Source organism: Crocodylus siamensis, chromosome 3 (genome assembly GCF_052110815.1).
Source record: "Crocodylus siamensis isolate JL-2025a chromosome 3, ASM5211081v1, whole genome shotgun sequence".
Taxonomy (NCBI): Eukaryota; Metazoa; Chordata; order Crocodylia; family Crocodylidae; genus Crocodylus; species Crocodylus siamensis.
In genome coordinates, this window is record NC_143397.1 from 261061257 (window position 1) to 261081730 (window position 20474).

Below are 20474 nucleotides of genomic sequence, written 5' to 3' on the forward strand. Positions count from 1 at the left end.
TTAATGGATGTAGCTTCATAGCTCCTTGTAAGATGCTCAATGTAAGAATTAGCTCTATTTTAAAAATGAAAATGGAATAACATTTCTGTATACAACAGCAGGTGCTGTATAGGGAGGGGATAGAAAAGTAAGGATAAGGACCTTACATATGCTACACTGGGAGATTTTTGTCAGCTGAGGTTCTTTATTTGGCAAATAAAGACATAAAATCAAATGGCTAGAAACCGAATCTAGACATATGCAGACTAGGACTAAGGTTCAGTTAAATACAGTTAAGTATAATTAACCACTAGAACAATTTACTCTTGGTAAATCTTCCATTACCTGATGGTTATGTTTCCAAAAACTGTATGCTAGCTCTAACATACAATATTGGCATAATCAGAAACTTCTGGGTGGAATTAAAGCCTGTGTTGTGAAAGATCAAGCCAGATCATAATAATCCCTTCCTGCTCTAAAATATATAAAGTGCAGGTTCCTAGCTCTGGTTCAGATCAGACCAGGCCAGAGAGCCTAATTATTACATCAGCTACCTTAAAATATACTAACCTGCCATCAACCACCTCCAAGCTTGTTGGAAGCAGAGTGTTCTCCTCTCACCTAATCACCTAGGGTTTTATTCTCCAGACTTTCCCTGACATTCCTCTCCTTAAAGTTTTTTGACTTCCTGGGAGGGAGGAAGAATGACTCATGATGGACAACATCTTCCCTGAAGCAACTCGGCTGCTTTCTTCCCACCCTTCCCATCTCTCTCCTCATTAAATATTCTCCTTCATGGAAAACAGTCTCACCTTCTGGGGATGGGGCAGGAATGACACTCAGTATCTTCTCTATCTGATTCACTGTGGATGTTCCAGGGAAAAGAGGTTTTCCAAGCAGCATCTCTCCCAGAATGCAACCAATGCTCCACATATCCACTCCCTTTGTGTAGCTAAGAAAAAAAACAGAGGGCAATAGGATAGGAGCTAAGCCAATATGTTCGTAACAGTTATCTCCTACCTTCTGTAAGGCCTTCCCATATAAAAAGGAAATCCAAATGTATTCATTTTTTCCAACAGGGAGGTTGTACCAATGTCCTGTGCTTAAGAAGGAAGGTAAATAAAGGAAACAACTGTGTGCTACCTTGCTGGGATTTATTTGCAACAAACTAAAAATTAGAATGCATGCTAATTTCTAAGAAATGAAACTACGTGGTCAGCAAAAAAATCTCTTGGAACCATAAATAGCCATATAAGAGTGACAATTACTGAAGCAGAATAAAAGGTGAATAATGGGCAAAAGACAGCTTGTCAAAACATCCACATTATGTAACTGGGGTCTGAACCCAGTTTGTGTTTACATAATTAAACAATTAACTTTTGCAGAACAAAGACAAAGGAAAAGTAATTTTGGCTTTTAAAATACAGTAAAATTTCCTTTCCATCCTTGATAAAATAATAAAATCAAATATTAGAAGAAAAACTGTTATAGGGTAAGGGTGGCTGTGCCAGACAAATGCCCTGGATCTTGTCTCATGCTAAAACAGAGGTGGGCAAAATAAAGCCCACAGTCTGGATTCAGTCCACAAATTGATTGTATCCAGCCCATGGCTGCCCCCAGGGTATTCCACATGGGTCTGATCCCTGCCCACTCCTGCCCAGGGCAACACAGTCCCTTTCCTACATATACTGAAGGAAAAAAATACTATATAAAAATATCACTTTTACCTCTGAACAAAATAATTAATAAATAAAACCCCCCAATCCTCTCCACAGGGATAGGGCAAGCACTGTGTCAAGGAAAGTAGCCAAAAAGTGAGGAAAAAAGCACACCATCAGAAAATACTTAAGTCCAGACTGGGGAAGAAGGGCTGACCAAGGAGAACTAATGAACAGGGGTAAATGTGAGTGAATGGGAGTGATGAACAGTCTAGGGGGAGGCATACGAGTGAATGGCAAGGCCAACTGTTGTGTAAGAGATGAGTATAGAGAAGAGAGTTTAGATGTGCATAGACATGTGTAAGTTTGAGCTGAAACAGGAGTATATGTGCCAGTCTTTATGATATAGGAGGACTACAAGTTTTTTTACTTCTGCTGGTAAGTTTTCCTGATAATGTTGTAAAGGTGTAATACCACAAGAACTGAATTCCTAAACCTTCTCAGAACAGCCCATCTCCAAAACATCAAGCAAACTGTTCCCCAGTCTTTCAGTTACCTGTGAGAGGAAAGCAGGATCTCAGGAGCACGGTACCAGCGTGTTGCCACATATTCTGTTAGTGTAGGGTTGCCTTGGTCCTCATGGAGCTGACACAAGGAACGGGCCAAACCAAAATCACAAAGCTTAACAAAACAGTCTGTGTCCAGCAGGATATTTGAAGGCTGCAGTTGAATACACAATATGATAAGTTCTTTATTCTCTGTGCAAAAGAAGAAGGATAAGAAAACCTATGCCAGGCTGCAGCTGCTCCTGCTAGAACAAGCAAGAGAGCATGAGTATTTCAGGAGACAACTGACAAAGCAGTTATGAATTACTCCCTTCAAGTTGTGAAATAGTCTTGTCTGTTTCCTCACTTCCTTCACACCTCTCCATAAACCATTTAAAGTAAGCCTTGACTGAAGGAAAAACACTTCCCTTTAGGTAAGGACTAATGATTGCAAATGCACCTTTTGGTCTCTGTGAATGACATTTCCCGAATGGATGAATTTGGTGGCCTTCAATAGTTGGTAGAGAATGTAACACTTGTGGATGTCTTTCAATAAACTCCCTTTCTTGATCACAGCATGCAAATCTGTCTCTGTAATACAAAATATTAACAAATTATTGGTCAGAAATGTAAGAGGCTCAAAGATAGGACATCAGGTCCATTTCCTAAATACCAACATTTCTAGCTCATTTTCAGCATGAGCTGAGCAAGGTGACTGTTGAAAATCTACAGTGATTCTGAGAATACCATAACCTCTTCAACATTTGTTCCACTTCTGAATGTTGGGGATATTACATGATTAACTTCAGAGTTACTGCAGCAGCTTCACACAGGGCAGAGAAAACCACTTACATCCCTGAACTCTTCAAAGTTCTTTTCAACTTTCCCTTATGGTACTTGTTGACTAACACAACTAGAGTTGCAGCTAGCAAAGGATGTGAAGGGTAACAAGATTTCATAGATTATTAGGGCTGGAAGAGAGCTTGAAGATCACCAAGTCCAGCCCCCTGCCCCAGGGGCAGGAAGTGAGCAAGGGTCAAAGGATCTCAGCAAGATAAGCATCCAAACGTTTCTTGAATGAGTCCAGAGTAGGTGCCAGTACCACTTCTGGAGGGAGTCTGTTCCAGGCCTTGGGGGCTTGGACAGTAAAGAAGTTTTTCCTTCTGTCCAGCCTAAACCAGTCATGGAGGAGTTTATGACCCTTGGTCCTTGTTATCCCTTGGGGCGCTCTGGTGAACAGACATTCCCCCAGATCCTGATGCAAGAGTTTCTACAAGTATGGCAGTAGCAAGAGGAGGATCAGGGAAAGAGTAAGTCACATACTGAATGGAGGAGGCAATCTTGTAACACAGGATGCAGAAAGGGCTAAAGTACTTTATGCCATTTTGCCTCAGTCTTCACAGGCAAGGTCAGCTCCCAGACTACTGCACTAGGCAGCAGTTTGGGGAGGAGGGGAGCAGCCAACTGCAGTGAAAGAACAACTTAGGCACTATTTAGAAAAGCTGGACATGTACAACTTTATGGGGCTGGATGGGATGCACCCAAAGGTCTTGAGGGAGTTCGCTGATGAGACTGCAGAGCCACTGGCCATCACCTTTGAACACTCACAGCAATCAGGAGAGGTCCCAAATGACTGGAAAAGGGCAAATATAGTGCCCAATTTAAGAAAAGGAGAAAGGATGATCCAGAGAGCCACAAACCAGTCAGCTTCATGTCAGTCTCTGGAAAAATCATGGAGCAGATCTTCTCAGAATCCATTTCTAAGCACTTGGAGGAGAAGAAGGTGACATAAACAGTCAGCAATCAAGGGCAAGTCATGTCTGACCAACCTGATTGCCTTTTATGATGAGATGACTGGCTATGTGGATGCTGGGAGATGGGTGGATGGGGTGTACCTTGATTTTAGCAAGGCTTTTGACAGGTCTCCCACAACATTCTTGCAGGCAAGCTAAGGAATCATAGAATCATAGGGCTGGAAGGGACCTCGAAGGATCATCAGGTCCAGCCCCCTGCATGAGCAGGAAAGACATCTGGAATCAAATGACCCTAGCCAGGTGACCATCCAGTCGTCTTCTGAAGACCTCTAGGGTAGACGATTGCACCACCTCTGTGGGGAGCTTGTTCCATAGTCTGGACACTCTTGTTGTAAAGAAGTTTTTCCTAATGTTCAGTCTGAAACTATCTTCCAGGAGTCTGTGGCCATTGTTTCTAGTTTTCCCCCACGGCGCCCTAGTGAACAGTTGTTCACTGAGCTCCTGATGTACGCCTCTGATATAGCAATAAGCTGCAATCAGGTCCCCTCAGCCTTCTTTTCTGTAGGCTGAAGAGTCTGAGATCCCTCAGCCTCTCCTCGTGTGGCTTGCCATGCAAGTCCCTGATCATCATCTTGAGCTTTAACATGTCCTTGTTGAAGTGCGGTACCCAGAACTGGACACAGTACTCCAGCTGCGGCCACACCAATGTTGAGTAAAGTGGGAGAATCACTTCTTTGGATTTATTGGAAATGCATCGATTGACGCATGCCAGAGTTTTATTGGCCACACGGCTACTGTGTCACGTCGCCCGCTCATATTCATGCTGGGGTCTATTGTTCATTTGTAGTGCTGGTTAGTGATGCCCAGCCTGTAGGTGTGCTGGCAGCAATTCCTTCCCAGATGCAGCACTTTGCATTTCTCTGTGTTGAACCTCATCCGGTTCCCTTCTGCCCAACATGCCGGCCCATCTAGGTCTGCTTGTATCTGCAGCCTATCCACACAACCCCATATCTTGGTGTTGTCCATGAACTTGGCCAATGGGCTTTTCACCCCCTCATCCAGGTCATTAATGACGATATTGAACAGCACTGGGCCAAATACCGGCCCTTGGGGTATGCCGCTACCCACATCTCAAATGGATCAGTGTCGTCTTGGCATCTGTACTCCGTGTCCTAACCTGCAACCAGTTTCGCACCCACTTGACGGTCCTGCAGCTGAGCCCGATATCTTCCAGTTTGTGATCAGTACCTCGTGGGATACCAGGTCAAAGGCTTTCTGGAAGTCGAGATATGTGATGTCAACCACTTTTCTCTCATCTAGGTGACGAGTCACCTGATCATAGAAAGAGATGAGGTTGGTCAGACAAGATCTGCCCGCAACAAAGCCATGCTGGCTGTCATTCAGTATCATGCCTTCTGCAAGTTTGTCACATATAGCCTCATAGTTTCTAGGGTCGGAAGGGACCTGGACAGATCATCAAGTCCGACCCCCTGTTCTTGGCACAAACGAGTACTGGGATCATAATACCCCAGTCAGATATCTATCCAACCTCCTCTTGAAGACCCCCAAGGTAGGGGAGAGCACCACCTCCCTTGGGAGCTCATTCCAGAGCCTGGCAGCCCTAACGGTAAAGTAATGCCTCCTGCTATCAAGCCTGAACCTACTCTCAATCAATTTGTGGATGTTATTTCTTGTTATCCCAGGTGGTGCCTGGGGGAAGAGAGCCTCTTTGATGAATGTTTCTAGGATTTTCCCTGGAATAGAAGTTAAGTTAACTGGCCTGTAGTTTCCCAGGTCTTCATGCTTTCCCTTCTTGAAGATGGGCACAATATTGGCCCTCTTCCGCCCTCCACTGGAAGTATAGGTGGGATGAATGGATTGTAAATTAGATAGAAAACTGGCTGAAGCATCAGGCTCAGAGGGTAATAATCAATAGCTCAATGTCTAGTCAGCAGCCAGTATCAAGTGGAGTGCCCCAGGGGTAGGTCCTGCAGCTGATTTTGTTCATTGTCTTTGTCAACAACCTGGAAAATGGCACACCGTGCACCCTCAGCAAATGTGAAGATGACACTAAGCTGGGGAAAGCAGTAGATATACTGGAGGGGAGGGCTAGGATTCAGAGTGACCTTGAACCTCATGAGATTTCTTTTGGTCCAATCTGTCAACAAGAACAAGTGCAAAGTCCTGGACTTAAAACAGCACAATCCCACGCACCGGTACAGGCTGGGAGGCTGACTAGTTGGGTAGCAGCTCTGCAGAAGAGGACCTGGGGGTAGCAGGGGACAAGAAGCTGAATAGATCCCAGCAGTGTGCCCTTGTTGCCTAGAAGGCTAACAGCATCCTGGGCTGCATTGACAGGAGCATTACCAGTAGGTCCAGGGAAGTGATTATTCCCCTCTATTTGGCACTGGTAAGGCCCCATCTAGAGTACTGTGTTCAGTTTTAGGTTCCCCACTACAGAAAGGATGTGTAGAAATTGGACAGTCCAGTGGAGGGTGACAAAAATAGTGAGGGGGCTGAGGGACATGACTTGTGAAGAAAGACTGAGGGAACTGGGCTTAGTCAGTCTAAAGAAGAGGAGACTGAGAGGGGATGTCATAGCAGCCTTCAACTACCTGAAGGGGGGTTCAAAGGAGGATGGAGCTGAACTGTTCTCAGTGGTGGCAGATGATGGAAAAAGGAGCAACAGTCCTAAGTTGTAGCAAGGGAAATTTAGGTTAGATATTCGGAAGAATTCTCTCACAAGGAAGGTACTAAAACACTGAAACAGGTTACCCAGTGAGATGGTGGAAGCTCCATCCTTGGAGGTTTTCAAAACCCGGCTAGACAAAGCTTTGGCTGGAATGATCTAGTTGAGGATGGTCCTGCTTTCAGCAAGGGGGTGGACTAGATACAACCTCCTGAGGTCCCTTCCAACCCTAACTTTCTATGATTCTAGTTCTTCTGCCAGTCCCTGTCCTGCTGCTAGGCCTCAGTTAAAAGGGCTGCATTCAAATTTAAGGGTTTTACACCAATCATACTAAAAAAGTAAAAATATGTAGTTGCCAGTAAAAAGCATACAGTAAAAAAAAAATAATAATCTTGGTTTGGAATTCCTGCTTGACTACAGTGATAGTTTTACACTGTGCTGCCTCCAGCCCCTGCCAGGGGCCCCCTACTTGTCCCTATACTCTGACATCCCTGACTGCATCCTGAACCATGCTGCTCCACCCTAGTCCATCCCCTCCCCAGCCTTAACCCTGCCAGGCCCATCCCCCTCATCTGGGCATGGACCCCAAAAAAGCCCACCTGCAACCTAGAAGTATTTCAGGTACTCTGAGATGCAGCAGCAGCATGTGGCTGGCAAAATACATCCTGGAGAATTCTGTGCTCCCATCTGGACACAAGGTGGCACTGCCGTGCTCTGTCTGTCAGGGTTTCAATCAAGCTGTGGCTGCTTAGCGTTTTTACTGCAAGTTTTGTTTGTTTGTTTACAGACTTTACTGATAGCCATTTTAAGTGGATTTTTTTTATTGATAAAGTTACTGACAGTTGGCAACCCTGTTATAAGCATACATTCAGCATAGTCACAAAATGGTCGATATTAGTATGAATCACTTTCTCCCTAAATCGTTTCCCTGTTCCATTAATTCTTCCTAAACAGAATCGCATTGCACATAAACACCCATTTACTTTTTACCTCTCTCTCTTCATCCTTTGTAAGCTGTCATTCTGTTCTCATGTAATTGCTTCACTACATTCAGCCATATCAGTGCTTTACCGCTTCATTTGCTCCACCCAACCAGCGTGTCTATCATTCTCATTAATCTATCTGCCTAGATTAATATTCCTACCAATCCCCTGAAAGAATCTTTATATTTTGCTGCTTTCATGAGAAACGAATCAAGAGAAAGAATTCAAATGACCCATACAGAGGTGGTTCTCACCCATCGACTCAAAAACCAGATAGATGTCCTTGTCATTCTGGGCCCGTATGACATCAAGCAATTTGATGATGTTTGGATGTTCCCCAAATTCCTGCAGGAAAAAAAAAACAAAACACCCACTTGTGAGACTCAAATGTAGGCTGTACTGGAGCACTGGGCAGTACAAGCATTGATTAGCATTAGCACATACAGCACTCACATAGAGGCATTGACCAATGTAGGTCTCACTAGAACAGTGACTGATGCATGAACTGCTCATACAAGCTTGAGCTGCAATAAGCACATACAAGATTGATACAAGATGACAGAGAATGATACACGATGCATGAGACTGCCAGGAAGGGAAGCCAGGTGTATCAAGGACAGGACAGTGCAATATTCATTTGATAAAAGACAGAAAAGGAACACACAGATCAGGATACATGACAGGTACAGTGCAGTACAAATGTATTATTCAGTTTCTTCTAGTCAAAATGTATTTGTTAGTTATATATGGACTGATTTACAGAAAAGAGGAACTGGGAACTTGGAACTTTGTGCTGGCCTGGCAGATGTAGGTTTGTGCTAATACCTTGTCACAGGCAAGCACAGGCTAATGGAAAGGAGAGCACTGTGTACTGCAGACAATAAAACTCTTGAGTCTTCATTGCTGAATGAGCCTGTGGTCTTTGTGTATGCTGTGAGCCTCATACACTGCAGTCAGAGACAAGCAGGTGATGATCAAACACAACATCATGTACCTTTGTTTACAACCTAGTGGAGGTAGAAAAAACACAACACACAGTGCTTCCTATTACACTTCAAAATAAACACCAGTTTATCTTCACCATAAAAAGGTTGGAGACCGCTGTCTTATGGCAATGAGTTCCATACCTCAGTTACGTACAATGTGAGGAAGAACTTGCTTTGTTAGTTTTAAACAAACCTTAATCTAAAAACTGTTAACCCAAATTAGGAACCAACCCTAAGTATTAACTTACACATTTAATGCCCAAAGCATAGAAACATTTGATCACAGAAGTATGATGATAACAGTGTCTTCAGTATTATTATTATTATCAAACAAGATTATGTTTAGTGGGTTACAAAGCTGTACATCTTGACAGGTGAAAGCAGACATGGCAAGTCAGTCAGTCAGTGGTGTTTGGCATTGTGCTGCAGGGAGAAGAGCCTGATGCGCAAGCTGCAAGCCTTCCCCCAGGGGCTACAGGTCCACTCGCCAGATGGAAGTTGAAGCAAACTTTTCTTTCTGGCTTTCCTGCAGGCTTCAGCCTGGGCTTTCTGACCGTGTGCTGTGGTGACTGCACCAGGCTTGATCCAGCTTCTCTAGACTGAGCAGTTATGGGCAGGGTTCTCTCAGTTGTCAGTGGGAACACTGACTTTCTTGAGACCTTGTTTGACCTTGTCACTGTATCAGAGCTTTGGCCTTCCTCTGCGTCACAGGCAGTTCTTGAGTTGGCCATAAAGCATAGCCTTTAATTAGACGATCTTGAGGCATGCACTCCACATGTCCCAGCCAGTGAAGCCTGCAAGCATCCAGCATAGTCTGCATAGACTGGACACCAGTTCTCTCAAGGATCTCATTGTTGGTGATCCATTAGTCCCAAGTAATTCCGCTCCTGCTTGGAGTAAGTGACCCAGCTTTCACAGGGGTAAAAGGAGGGTACTGAGGACATAGGCCTCATAGACAGACACCTTTGTGTTCAGGGTTAGCAGCTTGTTATTCCAGACATGCAAGATAAGTTTGCCAAAGGTGACTGAGGCTTTGCCAATTCTCACATGAAGCTCTCTAGAAAGGCTAAAGTGAGCTGGTAAGAGTTGAGCTGAGATAGCAGAAGTGATCTACATTGTCCAAAGCTTCACTAGTGAAGTAGATTTTGGGTGGGATGTCAGTGTCCTGTAATATGACAACTGTCTCCTTAATACTGGTGATTACCATACCAAACTTGGTACATTTTCATCATGATCTGCAATTTGTCAGTTGAGTTACAGACAAATGTTGCTTCATCTGTGAAAAGCGGATCCTGGATTTGCTCTGAAACTGTCCGGTGTTGAACAAGCAGCTGTCCGTCCTTGATTCAATTAGTATGCCAGCTTGATCATTTCCAAAAGCGTACTTGAGAAGGAGTTATCAATATTATTAGCAAACAAAATGATGTTTAGTTAGTCAACATTTCAGCAAAATAAACCCCAGGCATCCAAAACCATGGAAAAAATAGCTGAGAGGAAAGCCCTGTGCACTTCTTTCCACCTACATGTTGCCTACGATGCTGCTAATAATATACCCCAATATTCCACAGAAACTCTCACGTCTACCTTCATGAGCTACCCAAAAGCAATCTATAAATCAGTTTTGAATCTTGCACTCTTAAGGAACCTAAAATAAATCCTCACAGTTTTGATGTAAACTATATTAAGAAATCATCATAGTGAACTGTCATGCAGTCATTAATCTGAGGTTATTTTGCCTTAACACAGTCACTAAGTGTTCGCACTGAAGTCAAGTTTATCCTCACCATCCACCATACAGTTTAAAATCCACATTTTGCACTGATGAGAGAATTCTTAATTTCCCACTTCTCTTTTCTATGGTACTTATTACTATGGCATTGAACACCTTAGAAATATTTGTGATTTCTCTGTCCCAGAGCTTATGGGAGGGAGACTTACTTGCATTATCTGTAGCATGGGCACAGCCATCTTGCTTGGATATTTCAAGTTCATTTTAACAACCTTTGCAGTGGTGGGACACTGAGGGCCCTCATCCCCCTTTACCTGTGACAGGGTAGGGTGCTCTCAGTGGTCTTGGGCAATATGCCTTGTAGTTGTGTGTCAGCATCTATTTTAGCTCTAGAAACAGGTTAGATAAAATACTTGTACAGGATGGTTTGGATAGGAGTAGTGACTGGATGCTGAGAGACAACTTCTTTGGAAGTAATAAAACATCTAGAGCCCATTGATTTTAACCATGGTTGGGAGCACTCATTACTCCCGAAAAACCCTAAAAATCCTAAAGGTCTGATACACAGCACACTAATGGGAGTCTTTCAGTTGAAATGTAAGAGCTCTAGAACAACTCCAAAGCATTTCAAACTAGCTACCCAGAACAACAGAAGCCACATTTGAAAGTTCTGGTGCCTTGCGCAGCACCATCTAAAGAAGGTTGTGCCGAAGGAAGGACAGAATTCAGTTTCTGTGGGCTTAGTTAATTGCCTCAACCATGGGATCACTTTTTCTTCTATAAAACACAGGCCAGATCATCCCTAACTAGTGACTGTCCAATCTCTTCTTGAACACCTTCAATGTGGGAGAATCCACAGCTTCCCCAGGCAGTCTACTCCATTACCTCACTGTTTTAATAGTGAATACATTTTTCCTGATATCCAGTCTAAACTTACTTTGCTACAACTTCAATCTGCTGGCCCAAGTCCTACACTCTGTAGTGAGAGAAAATGTGTTCCCTCTTAAGCACCTTTTCTGCAAGCTGAACATGCATAGCTCTGACAACCTCTCCTCATATGACTTGACTGCCAAGCTTTTTAACTTATTTGCCACCCACCTTCTAACCCTCCATCACTTCTGATGTCTTCCAACTAATGCTTCTATAGATACATACCAAAACCACAATTGCCTCTGTGCAACTGCATCACATTGCAGGCTCATATTGAGTCTGTGATCTACCAAGATTGAGTCTGTGATTACTGAGATCTCTCTCCCAACTAGAGTTGGTCCAATAAAAGATAAATCACCAAACATCTTGCTTTTCACTCCCCCTGCCCAGGACCATCATAACTATATTACTAAAACACTCTTTCAGTTGTATGACATCCTCTTTAAACTGTGCATGCTAGAACTGTATGCAGCCTTCCACATTCTGTTGTAATACACAAAGATAAAAATCACTTCACAAATTTTGACAGGATTTTTGTTTACCAAGCTCTGTGGCAAATGTGGACTGTATGTTTTCTAAACAGGGAAAGGAGTACGCAGCTTGCCAGCAGTTAAGTGCTTGTGGAATCAATTTTGATGCTGCTAAATATTTTAGTTTGTTGCCTTCAGTATAGAATTGATTGTGCCACTGTAGCTATAACCTTGGAGAAATATCTTTATTTTTAAACTAAGGTAATAAATTCTTAGATAGTATACTGATGGATTTAGAGAAAAGTTGAGAATCCATGCAGAATTACTTCTTACAATCCATTTTATAAACATCTCCCATCTCCTATCCTACCAAAGCAATGGCCTCTAGCCATGAGAATCTAATTTCTCCCATACCTGACAAGATCTTCCAGTCTTGACACCATGGTCTCCCTACTAAAACATCTAATGTACCTGACAAAAAAAAAAAAAAAAACTCAAAGGACTGACAACAAGCAGGATATATGACCATGAAAAAAAAAGTGACAGGTGCAAGGACAGGTAAGAGTTAATCACAAAACAGAACTCCTGATGAAAGTGTAGATGAAACAATGAAACCACAGGAAAAATATAAGACAGATTCACTGTACAATGATTGTTTGTCATGGTGGGGACACAATGCAGAAAAAGAATGAGAGAAATGAGAGGAGATAAAAGCTGTGTGCATTTGCACTTTGACTAAAGGGTGAGAAGTAAAGAGGCAAGTGTTGTTGGAAGAGACATTGAGGACACCTAACACCACTTAATGGGGTAGAAGGCGGGTGTCACTTACCTGCAGGAACATAATTTCTCGGAACGTTCTCTAAAATAAATGAAAACATTTATTATTGTCACAGAAAGATAAGGGATGGAAAGAGAAGTGACTGGCCAATGAGAAGGTTAAGGCTCATTCATGGAGGACCAGATGTTCCCTACATGGGGGAGAGGCCAGGAAACAGTGTCTACAGTCCATAGTTTAAAAGCCTAGGTCGGCAACCACTTAATCATACATGTCTATGGGGGAAGAGTCCTGCTACTACCAGCCATGCAGTAGTCTGCATGTTGAGAAATATTTTTATTTGTACTGTGTAAGAGTGGAACATGATAGTCCTGTTTCCCATATAAATATCAAAACCCTTACTAAGATGTTGCCCTTAACTACTTGTGTGAATAAGCTCCAGAGACTTGTGCCTGAGTCAGTTTGCAAACCTTTAGAATACCTGTGAAGTCCCCACGCATATCATCCAGAACATGGCAGGGCACGGCTCCTCACCTGAGCATCTGTTCGGTTTCTGAAAGCATCAAAAATCTTCTTGACGGCAACAATTTCTCCTGTCCTGCGGTTGACTGCTTTCCACACGATGCCATACGCCTAAAGGGAAGAGGACGGCAGGCAGAATCATGGTTCGGAGGTACGGCTGCTCGGGTCCAGCCACAGCGGGGGAAGGATATTCTCAGAAGAATGGAACAGAGAAAGGGAAGCACTGAGCATCTCGAAGGGAAAGAAACTACCAGCAGCAAGCTGAGCCTGGAGCCCAGCCCAAGGGCGAGGCGAGGCTGGGGCAGGCAGCGGGTTCCCGGTCCCCTTCTGCCCTGCGCAGCCGCGGCCCGCAGACTCCGGCCACCTCCCCGCGCCCGGCCCCGACTCCGCGCAGGCAGCACAAGTGGGTGGAGGGGCAGACGCAACCGACTCTACTGCTCCCCGCCGCGCAGCTGGCACGGAACACCCCGGCCTTGGCCCCAAGCGCGGACGGGGCGGGGCGGGGCGGGGCGGACAAAGGCACGAGGCGCTGGGTCGTGGGTCCCTCGAGGGCAGGGGCAGGGGCAGGGCCGGGCCGTGCTCACCCCCTTGCCCAGGCGCCGCTTGATCTCGTAGGCCCGCGACACGCACTCCTCCAGCTCTGCCGCGCTCATGCTGGGACCGGACCGCGGTGCACGCCGGAACCCCGCCGCGCCCGGCTGTTGACCACCGCTGCCATAGAAACGGCGCAGGAGACCGGCGCATGCGTACAGCCGCCCCGCCCCACGGCTTCACTCCGGGCGTGACGTCACCGGCCGGGGCGGAGCCGAGCGGGCGGGGGCTCGTATCTTGATCCGGGGATGTCCCCCGCCTCTCCCTAGTCTTCCCTCTGGGCGTGACGTCACCAGAGGGGGCCCCTGCTCCGCCCCGGAGCAGGGCCCCACGCACGCCCGGGCGGTCGGTTGGCCCTGCTCCCTGGGTACGTGCGGCCGCACAGGCAGGATGCGCCCCGACCTCCTGGGGCTGGAGCGCCGCCCGGTCGGAAGGCCGGGCCCCCAAGCCGGGGCAGGGTGAGAACTGGCCGGCGCGGGGGCAGAGAGGCAACGGGGCCCGGGGCGAGCAGGGTGAGGCCAGTGCCCAGTGCCGCCCTGGGGGAAGGAGGCGCCTCTTGCGCGCAGAGCGGGACGAAGCGGGGCGGGAGCGCGCACTTTATTGCGGGGAGGGGGAGGGGCTGTGGGTGCCGTGGGCGGTGCGAGCGAGGCCTGCCCGCTGCTGTCCCTTCGTCCCGGCCCGTGGGGCGGCGCGGCCCTGGGCCAAGGGTCCGTCCCGGGGGCTGCCCATGCGCAGGTCGGCCTGTGCGGGGCCCCGTGTCGCAGGGCGCTGCAGCCAGGGGCGCAGGTGGGCCAGGGCCTGGCTGTACTGGTGCTCCCGGAATAGCTGCTGCTGCCGCGCTCGCAGCTGGTGCTGGTAGGCCCGCAGGATGCCGGAGCGCCGGAGGAGGCCCAGCAGTTGGTGGCGCAGGCGCCAGTTCTCAGCCTTCACCTGCTTGATGTGCTGGATGAGGCAGCGCACGGCCGCCTCCTCCGCGCTCTTGGCCAGGGTCTGCACCTTCTGCCGAGACACCACCGTGTAGTCAGACTTCGCCTGCAGGAACCTGCTCTTGACCTTGTGCATCTGCTCTGTGTGCTGGATTTTTGTGAGCAGGAGCTCCTTCTCCAGCTCCCTGATCCTGATCAGCTGCTCCAGCTGCAGGTCCTTGTAGGGCTGCAGGTCCCCAACCTCCCTGCTCATGAGCGCAGACTTTGTCTCTAGCTCCATTAGCTTCTTTCTCAGCTTCCTCTCCTCCTCGGAGTAATGAGCAACCATCTGCTCTTTCTGCCTGCGCACGGCGCTCAGATCAGAGTGGTTCTGGTCATTCAGCATCACGACAGCGTCCTGGGACTTCTGAGTGTGCTTCCTCATGTAGGTGGTATAGATTTTACTGTTCTGCTGCATCTGCTGCGCCTCCTTGTCCAGAAACTCGTTCTCCTGCAGGAAGTGCTCCACTCTCTTCTTGTACGTGTCTATCTGTTCAGTCAGGATCTTGCATTCCTTCTGAAGGTACCGTTCCCTCTCGGTGACAAGCAGGTCTGTGCTGCAACTTGCATGGGGCTGTTCACTGTTTTTGCTGTTTGTTCCCTGTTTGCTTTTCTTCCGATCTGCAAGTCCCTGATTTGGCTGCCGCTTCTTGGATGCCATGTTCCACGCTGAAGCACCAGGTGCTGCAAAGGGCAACAGAATTGAAGCTTTGAGGGTCCCTTATATTACAATTGAATAACCCATTTCCCATTTGATTATGACTAGGATGGTTTTAACGGTTTGGCATTGCATTTTCAGGCTTGGTCCCTACTTAAGGCTGAGTTGTGTATGTGTGCAAAAGTTTGATAAATGGTATTTGAAAACAGCTTGGCATGCCAAGCTAGTTGAGAATATGCAGCTCCCCAAATGTGAAAGAACAAGAATTGTCAGCTTTACTATTTCTAGCATTTGGAGCATTAACTTAATATTTGGCTGGGGGGATAGTGGGAGGGTGAAAGAGGTGTTTCTTGCTGTTCCCATGAAAAAGTTTGGAGTGTTTCAGCTTGTTGACACATGGTACAGCTTGGTAAAGACTTTTGGCTAAAAGCCCCAAAGATTCTGAGCATATCTTACTATCTCTTTGGGCACCTGCTCTAAAACTGAGGCTGTCAGTGACATCCCCAAGCCATTCCTCAGCTGATGCCTCATCTTCAGGGATCCAGGTCTTCCATTTGCCAAGGGAAAATGTAGATTTTCTCCTTTAAAGGAGAAAAATGCAGGAAATGGCAGGTTTTTTCCTTGCAGGCTGCCAGAATTCCAACCTGTGAGGGGCTGTTTAGGGCTGGGGGGAGCAGGAGAGGGCGATCAAGCAGAGAGTGCCATGCGTGCACTCACATGCACGTGGCAGTCAGGCAGCATGGTGGAGAGCAGCTCCTTGCAGGTATGTCTATGTGGGGGGCCTAGATGATGCACTGGAGGGGCAGGGGGACATGAGGAGGCATGTGCCCCCCGGGATTTGTCACTCACAGAAGGCACAGAGCTGTAGCCTGGCTGGAGCAACATAGGCAAGAGCCAAGTTTGTGGCCCAGCGGCCAGGACCCAGAGCAAAAGGACAGAGCAGGGTGGTGGGACTTGTTACTACTGCCACTGCTGGGACCCTCATGCCAGCAGTGCAAGGAGTAATTGCCCAGGGTGGGGGGGAAGCTATACTGCCCTTGCCACCTCCTTGCTGCCTGCTACTTGCACACTGGCCCACAGCTCTACCGCTGCCTTTATGACTCATCTGTTACTCCTTAAACTGCTGGCGGCACAGGGGTCCCGGCTGTGGCAAGGACAGGGCACCGGCATATCAGGGCTGCTCTACATAGCAGCAGGGGGGACAGCTGCAACTGGACCCGTGTCCTGGTGATTGAAGGGGGCAAAGGGAGCTCTGATTTTTTCCATGATAAAACCAAAATCAAATGCCAGAATATATGGGTATTTAGAATTTATTTTATTGTACTGATTGAGGCACTGGTAGGCTTCCAAATTACTTTAAAATTGTAAGTATATCAATAAAACATTGTGTTCAACTGACGCCTACATATATAGTGGCATTTCATTTTAATTGTGGAAAAGCATTGATTTGGGGGGTTTTAATCAAAGAATTATGCATTTTTATCTGAGAACTTGGATTTTAATATAGAGAAAACCAGGATCCATATGCTGATCTTAGTTTCATAGTTTCCTAGTTTCTAGGGTCGGAAGGGACCTGAGCAGATCATCTAGTCTGACCCCCTGCCATGGCAGGAAAGAATACTGGGGTCAAATGACCCCGGCAAGATGTTCATCTAACCTCCTCTTAAACACCCCCAGGGTAGGAGCCAGCACCACTTCTCTTGGAAGCTGGTTCCAGACCCTAGCCGCCCTGACCGTGAAGTAGCGCTTCCTGATATCTAGCCTAAACCTGCCCTCTGCCAGCTTGTGACCGTTATTCCTGGTCACTCCTGACAGTGCTCGGGGGAACAGTGACTCCCCCAATGCCTGCTGATCCCCCCTGACTAGTTTATAACAGGCCACAAGATCCCCCCTCAGCTTTCTCTTTTGGAGGCTGAACAGGTTCAGGTCCCGTAGCCTCTCCTCGTAGGGCCTGCCCTGTTGTCCCCTGATCACATGAGTGGCCCTCCTCTGGACCCTCTCCATGCTGTTGACATCCCTCTTGAAGTGCGGTGCCCAGAACTGGACGCAATACTCCAGCTGCGGCCTGACCAGTGCCGCATAGAGGGGGAGGATCACCTCCTTGGACCTGCTCGAGATGCATCTGTGGATGCATGCCAAGGTGCGGTTGGCCTTCCTTACTGCCTCTCCACACTGCCGGCCCATGTTCATCTTGGAGTTAATAATGACCCCCAGATCCCTTTCCGCCTCCGTGCTGACAAGAGGGGAGTTCCCCAGCCTGTAGGTATGGTGCCGGTTGTTCCTCCCCAGGTGCATCACCTTGCACTTGTCTGTGTTGAAACCCATCCTATTCTCATCCGTCCACCCCTGTAACCTGTCCAGGTCCGACTGCAGCCTATTTCTCCCTTCTAGCGTGCCCACATCCCCCCACATCTTAGTGTCATCAGCAGATGTGAACAGGTGCTTTTTACCCCCTCATCCAAATCGCTGATGAAGATGTTGAACAGTGCGGGCCCGAGGACCGAGCCCTGCGGAACCCCACTGCCCATGTCCTTCCAGGTTGAGAAGGACCCATCCACTACCACCCTCTGGGTGTGGCCCTGCAGCCAGTTGGTGACCCATTTGACTGTGTGGGTGTCTACACCACAGCCCCCAGTTTCTTAATGAGAACAGGGTGAGAGACAGTGTCAAAAGCCTTCCGGAAGTCCAGGAAGATTATATCTTACAGGTCCCAAGTCCCATAGTGTAATTATTTCTCTATAGAGGGGATCATGTGTAAGGACTCCAAAGTGCTCTTTCCGCTACACAGCTGATGAGAGAAGCCAGGGCTGTTCAACTGTGAGGGCTTGTGGCCCCCCAAGCTCCTGCCCAGCCGCTGCTGCCCCATCACTCTGCTACAACAGCACTGTCCAGTTGGTGACCTGCAAGCCACGTGTAGCCTGCAAGTGCTTAACTTACAACCTGTAGGTTCCTGCCATCTTCACTTCCTTAGCAAAGTGGGATTAAGAGCTGATTTGGGTCCGAAGTTAAAATAGGACAGGCTCTGGTAAGAGCTGTGGAAGGGACAGATATTCTCTAAGTACCCTGCTTTAGGAAAAGAAGGGACTTGCTGGGGCCCCAAATGTTCCCAGGCATATGATGGAAGTAGGGCATCAGCTACAGAACTCAGCCTGGGTGTCTAAAAGCCACTCTCCACACCCCCAACCTGAAGCATCTCTTTGAAAAGTCACTGACTTCAATGCTTTTGCTTTCCTCGACTCTGAAATTGTAATAAAGTTCCAGGTTGTTTCTCTGTCAAGGCACTCCCTGGAGCTGTTAGGTTGATAATTTCTGCTAATGAAACCTTGAAGACTCTTAGCAACTGGCTGGATTCTGAACATGCTGGTCAGGCCAGCCTTGCTTAATTGTGCGTATCCATGGTGATGGAATCTTATGATGTCATAAATCAGACAATGTGCAAGACATAGAAGGGGACTTTGATGTAGCAAAGCCCATCTGTTAGGTGCCCTGTTTGTGAGAGTTCTCGCGCTTATGCTAAGTACCTGAGATAGACAGAAGGTAAAGGTGAAGGAATAGGTGCAGCTTGAGCCCCTGCCTTCTCTGGGGCTTCTCTGCTTAGGCTCAACATCTGTGACTATTCTTATGGAGGGGTCTTTCCTTCAGAAACAAAGGAGGGGAAAGTCCTTTGTTTCAAAGTGGCCAGAGAAGAAAGTGGGGGTGCTGCTTTGGCTCAACAGATGACTGAAGCATTTGTGCAAGCTGTGGGAGAGTGCACATCACGTCCCTTTGCCTAACTGGGGAGGGTACATGCACTCCCCACCTCTCAAACCAGCACTTTGACCACCAAGCCCTGTGATGTTTCTGTGAGGGCCTCCCTTGGTGTCTTCTATTAAAGCTATATCACTTTTTTCTGGAAGAATTAAGTATTCACTGGCTGCACACACAAGTACTGCATGACTGCACAGTAACTGGAGTGACTGCACAGTAGTATTCCCAAGTGCCTGTTTGGTGATGCTGACTGCTTCATGGCATGTGATGCTACTGGGCAGTAGTAACAAGCTACTACGCAGTCAGCGTTTCATGTAGACGTGGCCACTGGGTCTGATGGTGTTTGGGCTGTGTGCTCTGACTAGTTAGCGAGTGTTGCTTACTAAGTGGTTGCTGCCTTTGGGCTGACAAGGCCTTAAAAAGCAGACAGAACCAGCCCTGGCCTAGGACAGCAGGAAAGGAAAGCAGCTGAGGGAAAGGGAGAGCAACTAGGCAGTTTGCAAGCAGTTTGCAGGCCAGTTGGCTGCCCCCCTCCTTGAAGGGGAGCTATTCAGGCAAGTTATTCCTTTAATTGACAATTAAGAACAACTAACCTAGAGATCTAGGTAAAGTAACATAAATTTAGCATTTAGATATTATTTTACATATCAATACATGTCCATATTTAACTCCAATTAAGGGTGAATAAGGTTAGAGAGAAGGTCAATCTATAAGTTCAAGTTTCTAATCAAAAGGAACCCATACATTACAAAAACTAACTAAAAGAGCAGGAACGTTTTAATGTTTTAAAAAAATGCAGGCAGGGGGCTACTAATTTATTGTACTGAGTGTAGCATGTATGATTACCTGCCCCAGGGGCAGTTTTTGTGTGTGCATGCACTAGTGCAAAAAGTTTATAATTCTGAGAGAACAAGCTAGGGTGGTGGAACTGGAGCAGCTAAGGGAGGCAGTGAGGATCATAGATGAAGCTTTCAGGGATACTGTACAGCAGTCCCACCTTCACTGTGGCAGCCCCCATGAGAATGAAAGCTTCAGGAATGGACAGCATCAAGATGGGAAGGAGGAAAACTATCCCTTAAATGACACCTGCTTTCCAGCTGATGAAAGTGGCCTCTTGCACCAAGGATACTCTTCCAAGGGAGGAGACCCCCCCCCCCCACAGGATAGAAGTGAGCAAGTGGTGTTCGAGGGGAATTTGATCATTAGGCATAAATAGGTGAGTTTGAGACATCCAGGAGGACCATAGAATCATAGACAATGAGGGTTGGAAGGGACCTCATGAGGTCACATCTAGTCCAAACCCCCCCACCTCCCAAGCCCTGTCTATAGTCTTTCTCCTCTTTCAGTAACAAGAGCACTAAATTCCCTGTTACAAGATAATACGAACATGCTGAGAAGTCAAAGGAGATCATGTTCCTAAGAAATTGTTGAATATGGAAGCTTCAGGAGTTACAGGAATGGGGAAGATTCAAGTGAAGGTGGCTGGATCAAAT

General features: G+C 47.1%; 2 protein-coding genes across 3 annotated transcripts in view; both read right to left on the reverse strand.

Moving 5' to 3' along the window:
• The window catches only part of MAPK15 (mitogen-activated protein kinase 15), a 43224-nt gene extending 29487 nt beyond the window's left edge, over positions 1 to 13737 (reverse strand). For both annotated transcript variants that reach the window (XM_090040982.1, XM_090040983.1), the window contains exons 1-7: positions 13605 to 13737; positions 13033 to 13131; positions 12553 to 12582; positions 7863 to 7953; positions 2643 to 2773; positions 2194 to 2357; positions 792 to 931 (exon numbers count right to left, since the gene is read on the reverse strand). In XM_090040982.1, the coding sequence (XP_089897108.1) occupies positions 792 to 931; positions 2194 to 2357; positions 2643 to 2773; positions 7863 to 7953; positions 12553 to 12582; positions 13033 to 13131; positions 13605 to 13673 (724 nt within the window). In that variant the 5' untranslated portion in view covers positions 13674 to 13737. The remainder of the gene's footprint in view (positions 1 to 791; positions 932 to 2193; positions 2358 to 2642; positions 2774 to 7862; positions 7954 to 12552; positions 12583 to 13032; positions 13132 to 13604) is intronic.
• A 330-nt stretch (positions 13738 to 14067) lies between these two features.
• Positions 14068 to 20474, reverse strand: CCDC166 (coiled-coil domain containing 166). Its single transcript, XM_090040984.1, has one exon. It carries the CDS (start codon positions 15235 to 15237, stop codon positions 14209 to 14211), a length of 1029 nt encoding a protein of 342 aa, XP_089897110.1. The 5' UTR covers positions 15238 to 20474; the 3' UTR covers positions 14068 to 14208.